The 22,631-nt window shown below is 50.5% G+C and overlaps 1 protein-coding gene across 5 annotated transcripts; it reads right to left on the bottom strand.

The window, feature by feature from the left end:
* On the bottom strand, window positions 1-22,253 carry MOB3C (MOB kinase activator 3C). 5 transcript variants are annotated; one of them, XM_071750220.1, is made up of 5 exons: window positions 21,799-22,253; window positions 21,151-21,321; window positions 13,778-14,278; window positions 4,248-4,450; window positions 1-1,506 (listed from the first exon to the last, which is right to left on the bottom strand). In XM_071750220.1, exons 3-5 carry the CDS (start codon window positions 14,193-14,195, stop codon window positions 1,477-1,479), a joined length of 651 nt encoding a protein of 216 aa, XP_071606321.1. In that variant the 5' UTR covers window positions 14,196-14,278; window positions 21,151-21,321; window positions 21,799-22,253; the 3' UTR covers window positions 1-1,476. The 5 variants fall into 5 exon arrangements, with proteins under 5 accessions (XP_071606321.1, XP_071606319.1, XP_071606324.1 ...); XM_071750218.1 differs by having other exon boundaries at window positions 21,151-21,314; XM_071750223.1 differs by lacking the exon at window positions 21,799-22,253 and adding an exon at window positions 21,570-21,665 and having other exon boundaries at window positions 21,151-21,314.
* Between the last annotated feature and the right edge of the window lie 378 nt (window positions 22,254-22,631).

Here is a 22,631-nt window from a genome sequence, read left to right as displayed (position 1 = left end):
TTTTTCTGTTCATTTTGCTCTGTTTTATTTCCATGTAAAAATATACATCTGGTACACAAGATTAAAAAAAATAGATTTTTGCAACAAAATAAGTGCTTTGAGCACTAAAAATTCACTTGTGCACTTTCACGTGGGCCTAAATATTTACATTTTTAACCCCCTCCCCCATCCCAAATAGGGGCAAAGCCCAGATTATAAATATCAGCTGTGTCTGGTACAGAAAACTTTCACAGAAGAAAGGAAGGAAACACAAATATAACAATGCTGTGGCTCAGACAATTTGATTTTAACTTCCACAAAACAGAGAAAAAAAAAAAAAAACAACAAAACAACAAAATTTCAACTTTTGTCAAAAGAAAAATTGCCCAGGGAACACAACACTAGTCAAAGGGGAAAACATTTTGAGATATGATACCTTTCAGGGGAATAATGGCTCAGAATAGCTAGCAATAGTGTGCTTTCAAAAGGTCAGAAAGGTCTAAGAAGGACTGATCTTCCCTTTTTGGAAGAACAAGACAGATTAGAGGTCTTTTAAAGTCCTTTTCCACCTGATATATTGTGCTGTAGGATTGGATAATGGAAAAAGAACAGTTTCTCCAGCCAGCATCTGCTGATCTTGAGCCAAGACAGCATGTCAGGAAATGCTGGTGTGTTGAAAATGTTTATTGGCACAGGATTTTTCCCCCCACTTTCTGAGTCTTTCTTGGGCAGATTGTGCTGATCACACTGACAAGTGGCCTGGGTCACTGCTCCTGTTCTGGGGCCACCTTGCCAATAGTCCAATCAGTGTTGGATGCATTTTAGAACATCACAAAGTCCCTTCTGCCAAGCCTGAAAAATCCTTCGGGGGGAACAAAGGGTCCCTTTGGTGAGGCATGAATTAGGATAGAGGGGGAGACATCCAGAGCTGATGGTTAAAGGCAGTACCTCAGCAACTAACCACAGGAAGGCATCAAGTTGGGATCAAACATCACCAGCTCTGCAGAGCTGATCTCATCACAACCCCACTGTGTGTGGGAAAGAGGTAAGAGGCAGAGCTCAGCAGCCAAGGTCACACCTGCTCACTGGGCAGGATTCACTTATATGAGATCTGGAGATCAGGATAGCTGAGGAAAAAATAAGGGGAAAGGAACCTGAAGGGATGTTATCAGCCGTGGGATTAAGTCTGAGAAACCAGATTGTGCAAAAGTCAAACAAACTTGCCTCATGTTCCAGTAAATCAGTGGCTTTTTAAGACAGGAACCATACAACAGATTCTGGAACTATTAAAAAAAAAAAACAACAAAAAAAAAAACACCAAACCAAAATCCAGGGATATTTGGCAAGCTTAGGATACAATCCTGGCCTGAAGAGGCTCTTCTGCAGTGTTCATAGTTTGGGGAGTTGAAATGCCCAGAGCAAGTCCTTGGGAAGAGGTCTCCCACCACAGGGTGTCTTGTGCCAATGGACTCTGATCAGTTCTCCTACCAAAATGCTTCAGTGGCAAATTCGTTCTGTCATTTCTTTCTGCATTGAAGGGGGAGAGGAAAGAAAGGAACAGTCAGTGCAAAAGACAGGTTTTAGTAGAGTGACACATCAGGTACTTTGGTAGGTGTCCAAAACTACTCCAAGGAAACAGCCATGGGAATCTCAGGCAGCGTTTCTCTATTTCTTTCCCATGCCAGCCCTCCTGGGAAATGCTCTGCCTCAAAAGCTCCTTCCTGGCATCCTCCTTGGTCTCTCATTTTGGCCCTGCCCCAGCTTTGTGAGCAGTCCAAGGAAAGAGCATTGGCTGAGATGCTGACAGATGCAGGTCCAGCTCCTGACTCAGCCACGGAACAGCCAGACAAGGCAGTGCTGCTCTTACAGCCTTGGCTGGCAGCTTCCTAGGACATGGAGCTGCTTCTAGGAGCCACCAGTGCTTGCTCCAGGAGGTGACAGCATCTCAGTCAAAGGATCTGTGGTTTTAGCAAAGGATCCCACAGCAATGAGGGAATGCAAATGAGTACTAATAACAGAGGGCCACAGGAAACCTGCAAGAATGAACTCTGGTTAGGATAACAGACTCTTTTCCTGAGCCAGGAGGGAGTCAGCTTTTGGCTGGTGGAAGATGGCACTTGTGCTTGCCTTAAGGAGCTCATCTAATAGCTTGAAAAACATAGGAAGCCTGTGATTCTCTCTGGCTCATCAGGTTGATGGCTTCTGAACCAGCGTGTGCACCAGACCCCCTCACGCACCCCAGGAAAAGTTTGCAGATTAAAATGTGCTCCCAAAATAGATCTAAAGTAGAACTGGTCCATGAAGCAGGAAGGATGCAACTCTGATAAAAGGAGAACTAAAAAAGTAGGATGACCCTTGAGTAACTATAAAAGGCCTTTTGTGATATAAGCAAGAGGTACAAAGGCTGCAGTCTGAGCTCTCTGATGCCAAGAGCTGTTTTTAAAATACATGATGGGAAAGTGGCAAAGAGAGTCCTTCTCTGTAGGAGTAGCAGGCAAAATCACTTGAGCACACAACTCTGCCATCAAATGAAAAGCCAATGCCATGCCACAAAATCATGTTGCAAATGGGAAGTGCCTGCAAACATCTTGAAAGGAGAAGGAAGCAGGGGGTGAGAAGTTGGTGAACATCTTGCAACAGCATCCAGCACACCCCACTAGCACAGCACCAGAAGTGGAAGCAGCCTTCAAGGGGATTTGTTGGGGTGGCCAGTGGCCTGCCTGGCTGCCTGTGAGCTCCTCAGACTGGCTCCAAATGTCCATCACTCTCTGCAAAACACCACAGCTCTGCCTTGGTATGTACTACTGGATCCATCCTAACCCATGCAGGCTTTGGGACTGATGGCAGTGCCAAGCTGTGGCCTCCCTGGGGTCACAGCATGACCAGAAGGACCAGTCCCAGTTTTTGAATGTTGTCCTTCCCTTCTCAGCTCAACACTGCATCCTGGATACAACCATCCTCTGCTTGCAGGACATTCCTATACACCTACAGCAAGTGATTGTCTGGGGGAAGGGGTCTCCCATGGGGATGGGTCTGCTTTAGGGCTTAGATGCCAGGCAATGGGCACTCCAAGAAATGAGACACAGGTAAATGAGACCAGAGCTAAATGTGACTCATTTCCTTGTAGTTTAAACCTGGTTGCATCACACAGGAAAATCTGTTAATCTTAGATTTATCCATACCCATAAATCATCTCATGTTTCATGTGAGTCACTGGCATTGAAAGCCTATTTATCAATGTAAGCCTCTGCTTTGGCTATTAAGTGCTGATTATTTACATTAGCAAGTATCATTCAAAGGTGCTGACACCATTATGGGCTGTATATTAATGCTAAAGAAGTTTCTCATGGGGAGCAGTGGTTGGCAAGACTGAAAGAGGACACTGTGGCTGAGCTGCCACTTTCTGGAGCTGAGGGTCGTTGTGATAATACAGGTCACAAGCAAAATATCTAAAATAAATAAGGTAGGATGCTGTTTTCATTCAATACTCCCCTGATTCACTGTCCCTCCATTTTTCTCCCCATTACAACATGGGGCCATCCCACATTCAACCTTGCCTGTGGCACACTCACTCCTCTTACAAAATCAACAAAGTGCATTTTCTGGTTTATGTGTCTGGGCTGCCTGGCCCCTGCTTCCCACCATTCCTGCTGTTTTCAAGGACTCTCCCTCTCTGCCTGGCTAATTGCTTCCCAAGAGAAGCTGCAGAGAGACTTGGAACTCCATCAAGGCCCCTCCAGCTTGGCCTCTATAGCTGCTGCCTAGAGCTGGGTGTCCCATTTGGGCTTGTCCTCCTGCAGCCTCATTGTCATTCACACAGAGACCTCAAGCAGGGACCTTAGTTCCCCAGTAGGAAATCTCAAGACTCTGGAGGGGAGATGTGGGCTCAAATCTGACCCCTGAAGACCACCTGGACAGAACTGGCTGGTGACACTTTGATGTGGAAGTTGCATCAGGAGCAGTGGGACACTGTGTTACCGTGGTCCTGAGAACACTGAAGAGCAATTCGGAGACAAAGCAGCAGCAGCAAAATTTAAGGAGGAGTTTCACAAAGGGTAAAGGGTTTCCTCAATGTTTCTGGGAAGCTCTTGCTTAGAGCAGTGAGGCTGATTGGTACAGGGCAGAAAATCTGTCTGTGCTTCTGAGTGCAATGATAAAAGACTCCAGAGAAGGTTACTGCACTGCTCAGAGTCTGGAATCTACCAGTTCTGTGTTCAGCCCATGCCACTCAGACCCCTTTCACCTGCCCATCCCTGGGGCATCCTTACCAAAGGCTCCAGCTCCCGATGGTCAATGAGGCTGAACTCCCTGATGAAGTAGTAAAAGTGCTTGTAGCAGGTGTTGACGTGAGCCTCAGCACCCATGTTGATGATGCTGTCAAAGTGGTGGATGTAGACGTGGACAAAGACACGGAAGAGGCGGGTGAGGATCTTTGTGCAAACTTGCTGGAACTGCTTGGGGAAGGGAACACCTGAAAAGCAGAAGCAAGTTGGAAGCCGTTTGCCCATTTCCACAAAAAAACAGCTACAGTGTAAATGTCCCTGCCATGTTTAACAGGCAACCACGGGTGATGAGGAAAGACTCCCTTGTTAATGTCAAGAGTGACAGCAACACCAGGGCAAGGTGCCATCCAGCTCTCCCCTCATAATTCCTCATTGCCCAAAGACAAAGTTCATGCAGAGATGGTCTGAAGATTTGAGGACTTTCTCTAGGAGAGAAAATTTCTTGTCCAGTGCAGGAAGCCACATCTCTCCACGTCTGGGTCTATCCAGAGCAACCTGCCCAGTCTCCCTGCCTTTCCCCAGCAAGACTCTGCAGGCACAGCATAAATCAATTTGCTGCATAGACCCAGGTCCATGAACAAAACTTAACCTCCTCCCAGCAGGAAATATACTGGTTTCCTTCCTCCACACACCCTCAAACATCACTTCTGATGTATCAACAGAAACTGGTGGGGTTTCTGCCTTTTTTCCTAATCCTTGTTTCAAACAAGCCTCATTAAAACTGCTCATCTTAACCATGCTTATGTTGTAACTGCATTGTACCTGTATGATGATCCCTCCTCAAGTGTCCTCCCTGGTTGTTCCCAAGAGATATTGCTTTATACTTTTAGCCTTGTCCTGCACAAGGACACAACTTTGTAATCTACATTTCCATCCTTGTCTAAATACACTGCTATGGCAGTGGAAACCTCAGAGGTGTGATATAGCCAGTATCAAGCCTGAGGTAAATCTCTAAAGGAAACATGGATCTGAAACACTGAAAGTATTTTTGGGGAGGCCAAAAAAGAAACAACAGGAATTTGGTTTCCTGAAGCTTCTTCCTCTCCCCTGAGCAATTCAATGCAAATTTGCAAAGAACAAAATAAAAACCTCCCTTCCCACAGCGGCACCAGCTTCCTCCCTTAGGTTCTTACTAATGCTGTACATAACCTCTTAAAAATCCTTCAAAATAATCTCCACTCAACTGGGACGAGCTCACACACAGAAAGCATCAGCAAATCTCTTAGCTAAAAATCAAAAACTGTCATTTTATCTTTGAATCTCCTAAGCAATTAAACTTTTTTCCAAAGGCTGTTTTTTAAACTGCTTTTTTTCCCTTGTTTCCCAGCAGCAGTGCCATACCCCTTTCCTCCAGGGGTGACAAACACAAAGAATCTGTCCTGCTGCCTTTTGGCCAGGACTTAGTGGGTGTGGGGTTCAGAATCTCAGCACTACGACAGAATCTTTGGTCAAACCCAGCATCACCCTCAGCCCAGCCTCATGTTGCTTCAGGCCCAGCATGGGTGCGGGGTACAGGGGAGAAAAATGGGTGCTTGTGCCATGGGTGGATGCCCCAGCCACCTCTTGGAGGAGGACACCTATCCTGGCTCTCACAAGAACACAGAGGGAGGGTTTTGAGACCAATTTGTGGCTGCTGCTCTGCATAACCACCAGCACTGCTCCTGAAGCAGGGATTTCAGCATTCCCCATTTCACTGCCAGCTCTAACAGACCCCATTAGGACTTTCTGGGGCAGATGTCTGCATCTGGCAGAGTACAACCAGGCTCTCCCCAGGCCAGCAGCTCAGAGATAGAACTGGAGATCTGTTTGTGCTCTGCATCCTTGGCTGCAGAGCTCTCCTTGCCTGCTAGTTGGATAAAGGCAGGGATGAGAGAGAGATCTCCGGGTTTCTCTGCAGTCAGGAAGGGCACAGTGCTTTATCAGCACCTTCATTTGAGCATCTTGCACTGAGTGAGAACTTGCTGAGCAAATAAATGCCATAATCACTGACCTGTAGACTCAGACATGCTGTTAGGGTGGCCCCTGCAGACCAGCTTTGAAGAACTCTTCAAGAAACAATTTTTTTTTTTTAATAAAGAAAAAATTCATCATGGTCAGTAATTTCTGATGAGCACACATTGCCAGGCCGCAGCTGGGGAACACACACTGTTCTGAACAGCCTGGCCCCCTGGGACCACAGGTGAGCAATCCCTGTCAGGAACTCAGTAAAGTGCCAGCAGGCAGACAACACCACGTTTGTTGCCTCCAGGTTGCCACCCATCCCACTGGCCCTGGGCTTCCTCCAGTGAAAGCAGGCAGCAGACCTGAGCAGCCACTGGGAGTTTATTGTGAAACTGCAACAAGTGGTAGTGAAGAAAAAGCAGCAAATCTCAGCAGAGTCCTGAGCTGGGAGAGAAATAAGATCAGGAAACAGAAGATCAAAAAGACTCCCAAGGCTGACAGCACCTATAGGCCAGACAGATGTGGCACCTCCAGAGCTGGCAGATGATAACAAGTGGCTTTCCACTGCTTTTGTCCATAGGTTAGCCAGGAATTGTCTTGTCCTATAAATCAGTTCCCTGCAAGTCATTATGGACATGTTGGCAGCTGAGAGACTTAAAGGGAAGACTCCTTCAGCTACATCTTGGGCTCTCCAGAAGCAGTTCTTGTATCAGGGAACAGAGATTTAGCATAAATCATACAATTATTTGGATTGGAAGGGACCTTTAAGGGTCATCTAGTCCAAATCTCTTGGCTGTCAGCAACTATGGGAGCTCCTGAGCTATCTTGTATCTAATGACACTTAGAAAGGCATCACCAGCCTGCCGGGATCTACATGTACATCCTTCTGGGATTTCCCTTCCCTGTGTTTTCAGATGAGCCCAAGAGCAGCAGCAGCTCCTGAGGGGTGAAGCTGAGCTGCTATTCCTTGTGTCCATCACAAGGTGTCAGCGTGCAGCCCTCCCTCCAGACACAGCCACGATGTGGCAGTCACCAATGCCCTTCTCTACAGGTCACCCCTCACCCTACAATGTCCTGGCATCACCATCTACGGTTCTTTGGGTCCAGGGATCACTGGGGTCCGGATCTGACACATTGTCCCTGCATCGCAGGCTGCAGCCTCAGCAGGACAGGGCACAACCATGGGCCATCAGCTCCTGCATCCCCTCCCTGTGCTGCAGCCTCCTGTGCCTGGACCCTCAACAGAGTCTGTGGATGCTCAACTGGACCCTGCACTTGGCACAAGGCCTGAACCACATGATCCAAGCTCTTCCCCCTGGGAAGGAAGCAGGGTGGATATCTGATAAGGAGGTCACCTCTGCCAGCAGCACTTGAGCCTGACTGGGAAAGAAACCCATGGCAGCCCCAGCTGACTCTGGCCACACCAGGGAGGAACTGGAGAGATTCCCCATCCCTTCACCCTGAAACAGCTGAAAGGAAAGGGCTCTGCAGGAATGGCTGCCTCTGACCAGTCTGGGGGAGAGCAGCAGAAAGATTTGGCACAAATACAGCTTGCCCAGGGTCACTGCTGCTGGCGCAGCGGATGTCACACAGACAATGCATGTGACATCCTCCCCAGCACACGAGGGGACACAGGGAGGGCAGGCTGTGCCTCCCCCCTGCAGCCAGCACATCCCAGCAAGGGGAAATCCCTGGGACAGGGATCTCCAGACTGGCCATGCACCTATCCTGCCCTGGCAGATGTTTTAGCTTTACACCGAGCATCCAGGCCCCTGGACGTTGATGCCAGAGCCATCCTGGTCACCGTGACAGCAAGGGGGGGGATGCTGCTGCTCCCACCATGGCTTCCACCTCCCTGCCAGGCTGGGTCAGGCAGATCAGTGTTAGAGGTGGCAGCAGGGAGACTCCACTAGTGACCAACACACTGCTAACAACACGTGGGAGTGGGGCAGGGGTGGCTCTGGCTTGGGGGGCTTCCTCTGTGAGGTGATGCAAGCAGGAGTAGTGGCTTGGTGAGATGAAGGGATGAGGCTGCTGGGACTGAGTTCACATGGCTGAAAGGGACAATTAGCAGAAGCGTGGAGGGCTAAAGGAAAGTCAGGATGGAGGCCCAAGTTTTGACAAATCATCCTGTCAGCAGCATGTTTCTTTGGTTTGCTTCACCCTCCCCAGCCATATGCACCATGGCAACACAGCAACACCACCCCAGTCTGTCCCACTGATGCTAGTTCCACTTGCCACAAGGGACAGCAGAACATCCCAAAACCCCACCTGGGATGATTTAAAAGCAACGAAATTACCTATACATTTAATTCACTGGTGCTCACCATTCAGCAATGATGAAGGAAGCAGCTGCAGAGCTACAATCTAGCCCCAGTCTAACTCTTCTTGTGTGAGGAGGAGGAGAACACAGGACATGATACAAGTGAGCTCAGAAGCTGAGAAAAACATTTATACACAAGGCCAACTCTTTTTCTCCACCCATGATCACAACTATGTGCTACCCAGACACTGCACACAGACCAGACTGAAGCATCATCAGTCCCAATGTGGAAATGAGCCCAATCCCAGGGGAAGCAGAGCAGAACATCCATCATGGTGATAGAAAAAGGAGAACCTTACCCATGCCTCAAGCCAGGGCAAAAGCTTTAAGTACAACAGGTACAATTTCACTCACTGCAATGCAGCCAGGGTGCTGGTGGGCAGCAGGACTCCCAGTCCTGAAATGAATTAGCACCTTCAGTTTCTCTTGGAGGTTTTGCTTGAAAACCCCAAGATGTGATTTAATGCTCCAAGAAATCTGTTTTCCCCACTCTGTGCCCATTGCTACAAAACCATGTGAGCCCACATGCAAAAGGAGATGAGAATGAGAGGTAACAAAGTGTCCACACTTATGGTAAGGGACTGTGAATGGCTTTTGGATCTTTCCTGCCATCTCCCATTCCTGACCCTTGTGCTCCAGCCAGTTTGATTTTTTCATGATGAATCAGTACTGGGAAGCTGGTTTGCTTCTTGGCAATTGTATTTTTTTCCTCTGCAAAAGCAGTTCAATGAACTACGTGATGCATTATTGTTGTTGTTATTATTTCTCAATTCCATTTTGGCCACTATGTTCTTCAGTGATTCATTTTTTCCCCAAAATAAGTCTGTAAAGCCCCATTTAAAACTTACGGCATGGTGGCAGCTGCAAGCTGGTGTGGTGTTAATTTTGGAAGAAAATAGGCAGGAAAAAAAAAAAAAAAAAAGGACAAATCTTGTAAAAAACAGCCAGCTGAGAGAATGGCAATAATTAGCAGAACTCTGAACATTTTTCTCCTGTTATTATGGAGAGAAAGTATCAGATAATTTCACACCAACTTTTCTCTGTTTTTTATAATTGTTTTGGGACCACGCTCAAAGAGCCAAACTTAAGTTTTAAAAAGCTTTCCAAGAACTGTTCCAAAAATCTCCTGTGACTGATGCTTTTTAGAGGCCCATTTGGCAGGGTGTGCTGGGTGTTTCCGGAGCTGGGTCTGGTCCAAACTTTGCATCCGCACGGGTTGAGTCGTGGGGAGGTTTCAGCAGCAGCCACAGTGCTGATGTTGGACACCTGGACTTGTGCAACCCCACAGCCTGGTGCTGGGCTGACTGGGCCAGATGCAGCTGACTGCCATGGACCCTGCAAACCCAATCTATCCAAGCCTGCTACCCCCCAGCAGCAGCTCCCTAAAACCAGACCCCACGGGGTGGAACGATTATTGAGAGCACCTGATTTTTTTCCAGGTGGGCATTTGTTCAAGTGGCTATTCACTGAAGGAATCTACTGATATAGTTTTACCAGCTGGTAAAAATACACCTGTAGAATCATTTATTCTCCTCCCTGCATGGGAAAAATGCTTACTCTCCATTTAAATGCATTTTTCAGGGCAGCTGCTTTAGTTGGAAGAGTGGAAACAGAGCACTAGCACGTGGAAACTGATAAAGGTCATCTGGGAAAGCTGCTGCTGCTTCTGTAGATTTATAGCAACCAGGCTGGCATAGCTCACCCTGTGCAGGAATTTGTCTCATCTTGACTGGCAGACAAACAGGTTTCTGCTCCAGAGGAAGGATGATACAGCAAAGCCTTGAACTGAAACTGAGCCCTGCAGATGGATTTCCCCAAGGATGGGGAAGACTCAGAATCTCCCCCACACCCTCACTGTGTTACACAGAGGGCATGGCATCTCCACCCTCCCCTCAGCCCCATTACCACAGGGGTTTTCTGCAGGTGCAAGCATGCTATCCAAGGGCTATGGTCCTGCTGGATAACTCTTCCAGGTCTGCAGGCATCTGGTTCCCTTGCTGTGGATGTCAGCTGCCCCCCACCACAAGCTCTGCATCATGCAGTTTGGCTAAACCAAAGGGGTTTGTCACCCAGGTCACTCTACTCCTCTCCCACCCCTTCCAGCTAAAGGTCCAGAGGGTTTAGTGGTGCAAATCAGCCCAGCTCTGATCTGCTCTCTGGATTTGTGCCCATTTACCCCAGCCAAGGTCTCCCCCGTGATGCCCAGGGACCCTATGAGCCCACAAGCCATCCATCCATCTCTGCTGGTTTCAAGCTGAGCCTCTTACCCCAGGAAAAGGGATTTCCCTCCCTCTGCCCCATGAAATTCCTCCTCCCTAATGTCAGGACAGCCACTGAGTGAGCTCCACTGAACAGTGTGCTGCCTCAGGCTTGGTAGCTTTTGGATGGAGAGGGAAGCTGAGGTTAGCCTCAGGCAATGTTAGCAAGTTTGGGGGGGACATGCTGTTTCTAAAAAAATTGTTAAAAAGAAGACTGCTTTGTCTTCCCAGGCAGCCTTAGCCAGGGGAAATCTTTGTGCTGGGAGAGTTTTATTGCACATGGCAAAAAAAAGCCAGGAGGGAAAGCTGAGATGCATGCAGCTCATGAAATGCCCACTGAGATGGTGGCCAGACAAGCCAGGAGAACTCCCTGGTGGGAGCAGGGAAAGGAACAAACCCTCATGCTGGATCCCATCTCTACTACTAACATCGGAAGAGCCTCACCTCAGCTCTAAAGGATGAAATTTATTTTTCCCTCAGTGTCTAATTCCCCTTGTCCTGGGTCTCTTCCCAAGGCCTGGCTCTTTAGGGGGGAGGCTGAGCATCTTTGCTCACCCTGTCCCTAAGCCCCATGTCCCTCCTCGCTGCAAGTCCCCCAGCCTCTCCTCACATCACTCAGTGTGGTGGTGACAAGGAGCAGCCCATCAGGAAGGGGTGGGTGTGACATTTCCCTTAGCCAAACACCTCCATCTTCTGAAATGCCAAAGCTTCAGAGCAATTACCCAGCACACCAGGCAGGCCACTGAAAGGCAGTTAACTGGGGACACAGTGGTGACAAAGTGCCACTGGTTCCCTCCTCTCCTTGCAGGCAACAACAGCCTCTCACGTGTTTTAAAGTGCAACCTCAGGCTAAGTTCCCCTTTTACATTTGGGAAGCCAGAATCACTGAGACACATCAGGAAGGGGACTCAAGTCACTCAGGGATATGAGGGTCCCTCTCCGAGAAAAGGGATTGGAAGAGAAACCCTGGGAATGGCTTTGGAAGAGATAGAAGGGGGTTTGTAACATGACTGCCTGCAGCCAGCCCGGACGTCACCCATAACTACCCCTACACCAAAACAAAAGAAGAAGTGGAAACCAGAGGCATGAGCTGTCCCTCCTCTTGTCAGGATGTTACACCTCAGAGGGAGGAATGCCAGAGACAGGGTAAGAACCAGCAAGTCCATGACTGTACTTGGCTTTTGCTCCTCTGAGGGAGATGTGACCAAGCAGAGGCTTCTGCAATGCCACCATCCTTCAGTGGGCACCTGCTTTCTGCAGCATTCACACTCCCTGACTGCCCAGAGCAGCTTTCAAGGAGTGTCACATCCCAAATCCAACCTGAAAGGCATGAAATGGGACAAGGACACTCTTTTTCCAGAGGAAAAATGGAGTAAACTTTTATCTGTGCCCTACTTTTAACAGCATGCAGAGCTTCTTGTTGGGAACGAGCCATCTGGGAAAAGGGAAGATCCATCCTGTATTCTGTGGCTCCTGTTTCTCCCCTTGGCAGCAGGGAGCCTGTGCCCAGCTGCAGCCAGAATCAACAGGGACTTTGCTGTCCTCAGCATTGCTGAGGCTGCCAGCATGGAGCATCCTGTACCCATGCTGTTGGGCAGCCACACTTCCAGCCTCCTCTGTCCTCTGGGATGTGTGGAGCCCACAAGGGAAGGATGCCTCCATGGCAAAGCAAATGCCCCAGGTTGTACCACCCTAAACCCAGCACAGCCAGGGCAGCCAGGCTGGACAAGGGCTCTGGGAGGTCACCCCAACCCAGAAGGCTGAAATTAAGAGTTTGGCACAAGCATCCCCCAGGCACTGCCTCCCTCTGCCATGCAGGGAGCTGTGACCCCTCTGAGGGCTGAAGGCTTTCCAAAAAACAGACATACAACTGGATGCTATATCACAGCCAAAGAGCACTATGGCACTTAGTGGCAGCCAGTAATCCCACACAGATCATTTTCTCCAGTGTTTCCCAGGGTATTAATGAAAATCCTGAGCCTAAACTGCACTGATTTCAGATTTGACACAGCTCTGTCAGCTGTGCTGCCTGGGAAAACAATAAAGGTCAGGCTTGCAAACCCAGGTGTTTCCACCCAAAGCTCCTTAAATCTTCTCTTACATTCAAGTAGGTTTGCATTTTGTCTGAAAAGCAACTTCTCCAAGGTGTGAGCTGAGGCTCTGGCAGCCCCACCACCCAACACATCAGCTCCAGGCCTTGGACTCACCTCTCTTGAACCTCTCTTAAAAGCACCTAAGTATCAGGGCTCATATCAGCCTCAGCAGCTGCCAAGCACTGCAGGTCAGCAGCACAGGGGTTCATCTGCAAGCTGAGGTGCCCTTGGCAGTCACTGCAAACTCTTGAGGCCAAACCTTTGAAGGGATGCATTGCACACCCTGGGGGCTGGCAGCTGGAAGGGTCAGATCCTGGAGCAGGCACCTCTGCTTGGGCCAAGCCTCAGGTAAATTGCAAGATGATATATAATCAGGACTGAGATAAATCAGCAGAGGTGAAAAAGGGAGCTGAGAAGTGGATGAGATTAGATCTTAGGACCATGAGCTTTCCTGGAAAACCAGAAAGAAACAGAGTTGGTTAATCAAGAGAAGAGCGGGTTACAGGTATGTGGTGACCACTTTTAACCAGCCCTGTGGCTCAGCTTCTTGAGGAAGGGCAAGGGAGATGATGACCCACCAGGCCTCATTTCTCACAGTCTCAGAAGACGTGGAAGAAGTTCAAACAAGAAAACAAGAAACAAGAGAACAAGAAACAAGAGAACAAGAAACAAGAGAACAAGATTGTTTTCAATATCTCTTAGGAGCCAGACGAGGAATCCCAAGTTTGATTTGCAGCATGAGGGTGTGCAAGAGACACTGAGGAACACCTGTAACAGGAAAGGCTGCGATCCTTGTGATCACAAAGTTCAGCAAAACAAACCCTGAAGTGCCCCAGCAGCTTGGGAACCTGGGCCAGCTACAACCCCAAGGCTTCCTGCGAAGAACCAGAGCGTACTCACCTATCCTGGTGGGGAAGATGTCCTCGTTGTTGATGAGCATCTCGATCCAGTCCATCAGCATGCACATGTACTGGGGGGCCGACAGCTTGGTGGGCTTCTTGTATTTGCTGTCATCCTGCCACCTGTACTCATACTTGAGCCCCCCTGACATGATGGGGCAGCTCCTCTCCGTGCAGTACTCCGACATGGTGCCGTAGATGAGGTTGATGCGGTTGAAGAAATCCACCACGTGCACGGCGATCCAGTCGTTGATGCTCTCACCAGGAGGCAGCTGCACCACTGTTTTCAGGTCCAGCCCAGACTTGAGGGAGGCCTGGGCTTTCTTGTACAGCTCGAAACGCTGGGTGCCTGGCTCAAACTTCTTTCGGGGACGAAATGTTTTGTCTTTGTTGAAGACTTGCTTGAGACACAAAGCCATGGCGGGCAGGGCTGGCCAGGGTGAGGGCAGAGGCTTCAGTGCAACATGAAATCCAAGGCTGGGGGCTTCAGAGGTGGAGGTTTCTGGGAGAAGAAAAAGAAATTTTGGTCACCCTGAAGGCAGCTGCATGTGTGGGCACGCTTGCAGGGAGGAATTCCCATGTGCTGTAGGAGCATGTGAGGACAGAGATTTGGGGTGAGCTCCTGGCCCTTCTGCACTTGTTGAGGTGACCTGGAGCCACTGATCATAGAATCATAGAATCGGCTGGGTTGGAAGGAACCTCAGAGATCATCAAGTCCAACCCTTGATCCACTGCCACTGTGGTTCCCAGACCATGGCACTGAGTGCCACATCCAGTCTCTTTTTAAGTATCTCCAGGGATGGAGAATCCACCACTTCCCTGGGCAGCCCATTCCAATGTCTGATCACCCTCTCCGTAAAGAAATTCTTTCTAATGTCCAACCTAAAACCTCCCCTGGCACAACTTGAGACCGTGCCCTCTTGTCTTGATGCTGCCTCACACACCAGTTCCTAGCACTGAAGAGGGCAATTCCCCACCACGTTGCCTCATGCAAAGTTCAATGGCAGACAGAGCCCTTCCTCCCTCCAGAGCACGCCAAGAACTCCTGGGGCTCCAGCCAGGAGCCTTCAGGGCTTTTATCAATAACTGGAGCAACAAAGTGAGAGCCACGGTATCAATGGAGCTCACCAGCCCAGAGAGTCCCAACCTGGTCACCCTTTCCTCTTCCAGCAAAAGGGGAAGTGTCTCTTCCTCAGGGATTTCTCAGCACAAATAACCCCTGGCCTTGGGATGCCCCAGGGACCTTGCTGTGACTGCTGCTGGCTGCTGGTTCACACAGCCCCAGTGCCAAGATCAATGGGAAAAGGGGAGGATTATTTTTCTGTTGTTCTGCCCTGTGTGTTTGTTCTAAAGAATAAAACCCACATCCCAGGAAGGGAAACAGCAGCCCAGCACTGCAATGTGACAGGCCAGGATGCAGCCAGCCTGCCAGGCTCCCACACACAAAAGCAGGCAGGAGCAGTTGGGGTGTTCAGCTGATGCTCTGGGGTGGCTTGGTCTGGAAATCACAGCTTGACAAAGTGCTGAGCTCATCTCTTCTTCCCCAAAGAGAGCAGCACAGACTAGAGCTGCAGTATTTCCTTTTTTTTTTTCTACTTTTCCTCCTTGAGATTCCAGTGGAAATCCGACCTGCTGTGGAGTGTAAAAGACAGGCTGAAATACACTGGTGCCTTTAGTTACCTCTACTCATTACTGGTGGTGTTAATGTGAGGTCAAGGCCTCCACGTGCTCCATGTTTTGCTGAGGTTTAGGTAAGATAAAGTCCTCCAACTGCCTCCCTGGAGGAGGTGGAAAATAGTTTAAAAAAAAAAAAAAAAAAAAAAAAAAGGAACAAAAAAGATTCACAGAAAGAGGAATTCACTGGCCCAAAGTCACTAGCAGGAGGGAATGCTTCCCAAGTTCCAAACCTGGATGCAGGTTCATCATTAAAAAGACAGCTTTCCACCAAAAGCTTGCTGTGTAAACTCTGTTTTCTAAACTTAGTCCTCAGCCACAGACAGATCCTCTTTTGCCCAGCAGAGACCAGCTAAACATCTTGCCATGAAATACCCATGCACCCCTCCAAGCCCACCCACAGGGACATTACTGAGAGGCAGCAGGACCTACTGGTGACCCCAGACCCAGCAGAATCTGACCTGCAGGGATTTCTACACCACACCCAGAACGTGACTATGACTGGAAAACCCTGGTGTGGGTGCAAGTGCAGATCCTGGTGTGGGTGTGCACCAGCCACAGCCTTTCCAGCAAGGTGAAGTGATGCTTTGGCACCCTTACCCAGCTCACAGCACAGTGGTGCCAAACCCTGCCATGCTCTGGTATATACTCAGGTATAACCAGACCTGCACATTTATGTTTTCAGATGCTTTTTGCCACGCAGAGGATGGTCACAGCCATCACACAACGTTATGCAGAATGACTGTAATATTGGGATACCTGCAAGCCTTCCCCAGATCATGTGGTTGGGTGGGATTTTAACCTCTCCAGCCCTGTTACCCTCATTTATTGCCAAAGGGTGATGACTGGGAGATGCTGTGGGAGATTTCTCGGGCGCTTTTTTCCTCTCCTGCCCCAAACAGCTGGCTCTGACCATGTCAAGGAGTTTGTTCCCCACTTCAAAGAAAGAGCACTGGCTCTCCAAAATGCCAGTTGATGGATTAAGCTGGCATCATCTCATAACTCCTGCCTGTCCTGAAGGCAAAGGTCTGGTACTGCAGCCCTCAGGGAGCCCAAAATAGGCCAGGGGACTATGGGTGCAATAAGACTGGAAAGAAAAGCCCTTATCTGGTGCTTTCCACCCAGCTGTCACATATGCAAGGCACATCCTGTTGATAACACCTCTGAAAAAGGCTTCTAGGGAGTTTGCTCATGAGTAACAGTTTCTACAATATGTACATATACATACATATATATTTTTACAGAGCTACAGCAATGAGGATCCTAATCCAGCACCATAGGAGGTGCCAGGGATCACTTTGGGGATCCTGCCCATCTGAAGGTGGGCATGATGGGGCTGAGCCCTGCAGCCAGTGAGGAAGGGAGGGGGACAGCAGCACCTCTGGTGCTTTCACACCCTTCCCCTCAAAGCTCTTGTCACTAAATGGCTCTGCCACCACAGGACCAGGACATGGGGCTGTCCCTGCCCTCATACATGGATTGTTTTTTTCTCTCTCACACTCTCCTGTCACCAGCCAGCAGCAGAGAGCTCTGGCGGGAACACAAAGGCCATTCCAATGAGCAAACACAAACAATTGTGCACATAATAAGAAATCAGGATTTCCCCATCGGACACTTGGCAGCTTCCCAAGACAGGGCTGATGCAGCACCCACCAATCCTCCCTGCACCTCCCCAGTCCCTGTCCCCAGCCAGCCCACAACCCTCAACAAAGCTGAGCAGCCCCTTTGCCCACCACCCAACTAAAGGCCAGGGACAGCCACCCCACAGGGCTGGGCAGGCATCCCATGGCACCATGACAAGCCTGTGTCCTCATGCTCCTTGCTGGCTAGACAAGAGGATGAACAACTCTGTTATCCCTGTGTGAGACCAGACAGATCCCAGCAGGCCCCAGAGTCCCTCTGGGTTAGCATTCATAAAGTTGGGGATTGAAATCTAACCCAGGAGGTTTCTCTGCTCCCCAGGCAGCAGTGCATACCAGAGTAAAACCAGTGGGTTTGCTTTCTGGATCCTCGCCAGCATTGCTACCAAATTACCAAACCATTAAAAGGCTTTGTGAATCTTTGCTGGAGAAAAACATTTTCCAGAAATTACATTTAACACCAAGCCAAAAACACATCCTGGGATTTATGACGTGAAGAAGCAGAGTGAGGCGCTGGGCCAAAGAACAGATCTGTTCTTTACCTCACTCCAAAGCTTTTACTGCCCAGAGAGATCAATGTGAGCATTGCAGGGAGGGAGGGAGCTGCACAGAGACCAGGAATGGGGCTTGGAATACCAGCCATAGACCTTGCAGCTGGGACACCAAGATGGGATGTTCCAGCTCAGAGCAAACTGGCTCTGCACAGTCACCAATGCATCAGTTTCCCCTTGGGCAGGGACTCAGCAAGCAGCTTCACCTGCAGAGAAGAAAAGTAGAGTCCTTTGGGAATGGACCCACTCACATCCCCAGTGTAACTTCTGGAAAAAGGCATCAGTAACAAATGCAAGACCAGATTTTCCCAGTGTGCACCCTCATGCATCCAATTTGGCTGCTGCTCTTCCATCACTTGGTGAGTATTTGGGACAAGTCCACGTAGAGAGATGTAAAATGGGAGATCCTCCAAGGTTCAGCTGTGGTGCAGAGAGTTCAGCTGAGCCTGAGATTCAGGGCTCTTTCATTCCTGGAAATCAGCCTGTGGTCTGCTGGGGCTCGGGGTGGGATGAGAGTCCTGTCCCAGTGCAAATCACTGCTCTCACTGCCCATTTTGGGAAATCCAAAGGGCGAGCTGCCATTCAACAAGATTAGACAGCAGCTTCCTACAACATGACTGTGCACATCCCACTGCTGGCCTGTGCCTGAGGGTCTCTGCCTTCAGTTCCCACGTGCAGAATCAAAGCTTTCCTGAGAAGAGCCTTGGCAGAAGCTGCAGCCCCATCTCACCGTGCCACAGCTCCCATCCTGGGCTGGTGCTGGCAGCCCCGGGGCTCACACCTCCCTCCCTGGGGCATCTGCAAGCCCCCAAATCAAAACTCATCCTGCCCCAGGAGTGGTTGGGGAGCAAAGCAGGTGGCTGTGGAGCAGGTGGCTTTCCCTGCTGTCACTCCACATCCTCACTAAAGGATGGTAGAAGGATGAGCAAAGCTGGGTGGAAAGAAGCCATCACTTCCCACGGGACATTCGTGCCATGGTGTGCTCAGTGCTTGCCCTCATCTGTGTGCCCAAAATAGCTCCAGCTTTGCAGAAGACTGGCTCAAACCCAGCCACAAAACCCCATCCATGGCTCCCAAGGCTGCTGGCTTCAGTCCTGCTCTTGTTTTTACTGGGGGCAGCAGAAGCAAAACTCAGTTGGATTTAGCAAGAAGCAAAGAAGCAGAGGGTTAAGCCCTGCAACAGCAAGGCAGGGCTGCTGCTGAGATGTGCCAGGCAGAGACACATGAAAAACTGATTTCCTAGATTGCTGAAAGGACCAGAGATAAGAGGAAATGAACTGCATGGGAGGGATGTAAGTTCAGGGTCAAACTAAGCCACTAATTTCAGATTGGAGGGTTGGTTTGGTTTTTTACTTAAGCCTTTTCTCTTGTCTCTTTTCTTTTCCTTTTTGCTTTTTCTCTTTTCTTTTTTTATAATTTGAAAACCCTAGAGGAAGATGGCGAGGTGAAGGCTTTGTTGTAAATTAAAAACGACTCTGAAGGGTCTGTTTAGAAACTGGCAAAACAAAAGGGGAAAGCAGGCAGAGCAGTGGGAGGGGGGCTTCCTCCCCACCCAGTCCTGAAGGCATGAGGCAAGGTCACCAACAAGCACCTCCAGTTTTGACCCCACATAAACTTCAGCCAGAAACCCAGCAGGAAGGATCAGTCAGACACACCACTGGGCTGTAGGTTGATGGGCACGGGGCACAGTTTCACACTCCCTGCCTCAGTTTCCCCAGTTTCAAAACTCTTCTCCCTCCTTGGGTTGCCCTTACATTAGGGGCTGCAAAAGCAAAGGCTTCCTGAGGAAAATGCTTTGCATTTCCTTTGCCCCTGGGAAGCATTATTGATCAGGAGGGGAAGGAGAGGGGAAGGGTCCAATACCAGCAGCTCCCACGGCTCAGGTGCCAAGTGCATCCTCTCTGGATCCAGCCTGAGAGAGTTACACACTCATACAAGCATCTGACTGCAAACCACAGGCAGCCACTTCAGCAGCAGCTTCTCCCTCCCCTTGCCAGCACTAAAACACCCTGGGAGCACAACAAAAGATCCAACACCATGGGCAACCTGCAGGGAGACTCTGGCTCCCACTGCTTTGGGAGGAGGTTATGGAGGGAGAGCACAGATCCATGCAGCTCCAGAAACCACAGAGCAAAGTGTAGGTTAAGTACTGACAGCTCTGCCCATCCTCCTCAGGCTTCCCCAAGGCTTCTTGCCTTTGTCAGCCCAGATATCTACTTCTGGTTCCCTGCTTTAGGGGATTCCTTTCTCACCACTACAGACAGTGTAAAAGTCCTGTCCTGTCCCATCGCTGGTGGAGGAACAGGAGAGGGAGCAGCTCAGCCACCCTGTGTCAGAGCCTCAATACAGCCAGCCAGCCTCCAGCTGGACAGTCTGACCAGAAACCAGCTGGCCCCAGGGCTGGGCTGGCTTTTTGCTGCTCTAGGAAGCTTTACTGTCTGGCTGCTGACTCAGCAGCCCTGTCTCTGAGCTTCCCTTCATGCCCTAGAGAAGTCCTGCTACGAAGTTTTGATCTTTGACCTGTCCTAGAGCTCCTTTGCAACTGTGGCTTCTTCTTCTTGGTGGATTTGGAAGTAAATGACAAGTGCTTTAAGGGTCATGGCTGCCTCTCCTGAGCATCCCTTGCACTGCAGCCACCTCAGCCCCAAGCCAGCCAGGGGCTGTGGGCATACAGGGCTCCCAGAGAGGGAAACCTATCCCCTCTTTTCCAGCCTTTGCCATAGCTACTTCTGCTTTTAATCATCTGAGGAAGGGGGGCTGCAGAAGGATGATGTTGGGGAGTACACCCTCGGGGTGGTGGCCCCACTCCCTCTGTGATTCCTGCTGGAGCCAAGCCCCAGCTGGGATGTCCGTGAGAAACGGGGCTATTGGCTGCTGATCCCAAATATAACCCAAATGACGGAAAATTCCAGGAAACGAGCCAGGACAAAATGCCGGGAGGGGGATCAAGGCCATGCACGCAAGCTGGGGAAGCTGCAGAGAAGCCCTGAGCTCTCAGCAGCCCCTCCCTCCTGCCAAACCCTCCTTGTGCAGCTCCCTCAGTGCCACAGAGACCCACGAGAGGTGTAAGCATCCTCCGAGGATGCAGCCCCAGAGCACCCATCTCTAGAGCAGCAGCAGGACTCAGCCCCTTCCAACCCAGCTGGGGACAGGTGCCAGTGGGGAGCCATGCAGGGGTTTCCCCCAGCTTGCCTGGTGCTTGGAAATCCCCAGCTTCTGCAAAAGGGACCCAGCATGGGTTCCAGGAATGCATTTTGGCTTGCCCCTCAGCTGGCTCTGCTGTCCCTGAGCTCTGTCCCTCTCCTTGCCCTGTCTCCCTGTCATGCTACCAGCAAAGCTCCTTGCAAACCACAGCCTGAGCCAAAGGCACCAAAAAAAAGTTTTTCCTGAGTCACCTGAGATTCCTCCAAGCAGAAAAGCAAAGCCCCATGCCTCTCCAAGATAGAGGCAGCACAACCAGTTCATTATGGGGGTAATACCCGGTGGGCCTTGGGGGCTTTGGGGGATACCTTATTCCTGGGGGCTGGGATCTTGCTGCAGCGACCAGTGACTTGCTGGGAGCTCTCCAAAGAGGTGTCCAACAACCTCCACAGCACACGACTGCTCCAGTTCAGCCCACAGGGTATTTATTCCACTGCCACAGCTGTAAACCCAAACACCAGGAGCTCCAGGCCTGCAAGCTCGGGGAAGAAGACAGAGGAGGTAAGGCGGCTGCTGATAACCCATCTCCACCCACCACTCTCACCCAATTCCCCCCCCCCCCCCCCAACTTTCCACCCTCCCTCCAACCCCAGCAAAGCAGCTGCTGGGACTGTCCCACCCTGGGTGGGTGTCTGCCCACGCTGCCTTCTCCTGCCTGTCCCCCTTTCCCTGACATTCCCCCCTTCCCCACCGCTGGTCCCTGCCCCACCGGCGGTCGCTCACCGACCTTCCCGCATCCCCAAAACACCCTCCCTGGGGATTCACACCCTGGCAGCCGAGCTGAGACGCGACAGAGGAAGGGGCAGAGCCTCCTGCAGGCATCCGTGCCCCGGCTAGCGGAAGGATCGCTCTCTCCCAAGCTCACTCGGACCAGGTCTTGCCCAAACCAGGCTTAAAACCACCCTAAGAGCATTACTGGGGATGCAGCCCTGACTTTTTCCACCTCCAGCACTCACCTCATTCCCAGCACTCCCAGATTCCAGTCCTAAGTCCCCCCGCTGCACTTTCGGTCCTTACTGGAGAAAAATAAAATGAAATTAAAAAATCAACGACGAAACACACGCAAAAAAAGAATTAAGACCAATAGAAGTCAATGTCAGGGTCCTTGTGGGGAGTGGCAGCAGTTCGGGGATGGCAGAACCACGACGCTCGGCCGCCCGCCGGGGTTTCCTTGTTACAGAATCCCGGAGCCGGGGGTTTTTCTCGGGCGGGTGATGTCACATCCTGACCCCGCCGGCAGCTCCAGCTGTTCCTGGGAAACCCACCGGGAAGCCACCACGGCGGACACAGGGGCTGACGAGCAAGCACGCAAACCCACTCCACTGCACCCTTCCCGGGTGCTGAAATCCTTGTTGGGCCCACGGTCCCACCCCGCTGGCTGCCTCCCACGAAGCTTTCAGGGGACAGCACGACGCCGGGGGAAAAAAAATGTTTTGGTTTTTTTTTGAAGTATTTCCCAACAGCCCCCCCAGCCCCTTCCCTCTCTTTTTCACAGCCCCTCTTCTCCTGCCTTCCTCCCCCCCTCTGCTGATCTACACGTACACAAAAATCAGGCGGAGGTTTCGGTGCTGGGTCAAGCTGGACGCCATCCAACACAGAAAAGCCAAAGAGAGGGGAAAACAATAAACCCAGAAAAAACTTGAGCAGAGCGGAGCAGACTTACTGTCTGTCTGTCCGTCCTGGAGGTGGGGTGAGTTCTGAAGAGCTCTGTGGTGTTTAAATACCGCTCAGCAAAAGCAAGCCTGAGCCAGCACGCTCGGCGCCGAGGGGAGCAGCCAGACAGCCAGCG

This window comes from Heliangelus exortis, chromosome 8 (genome assembly GCF_036169615.1).
Source record: "Heliangelus exortis chromosome 8, bHelExo1.hap1, whole genome shotgun sequence".
Lineage (NCBI taxonomy): Eukaryota > Metazoa > Chordata > Aves > Apodiformes > Trochilidae > Heliangelus > Heliangelus exortis.
This window is presented reverse-complemented; position numbering and strand designations above follow the sequence as displayed.

What these genes read in the sequence shown, in the direction of transcription:
- MOB3C (XM_071750220.1), bottom strand. Translation starts at nt 14,195, where the DNA reads ATGGCTTTGTGTCTCAAGCAAGTCTTCAACAAAGACAAAACATTTCGT. An exon ending in CATCTTCCCCACCAGGATAG is followed by an intron (nt 4,451 to 13,777) that starts GTGAGTACGCTC and finishes TCTGCTTTTCAG; the next exon opens with GTGTTCCCTTCCCCAAGCAG. An exon ending in ATCGGGAGCTGGAGCCTTTG is followed by an intron (nt 1,507 to 4,247) that starts GTAAGGATGCCC and finishes CCTTCAATGCAG; the next exon opens with AAAGAAATGACAGAACGAAT.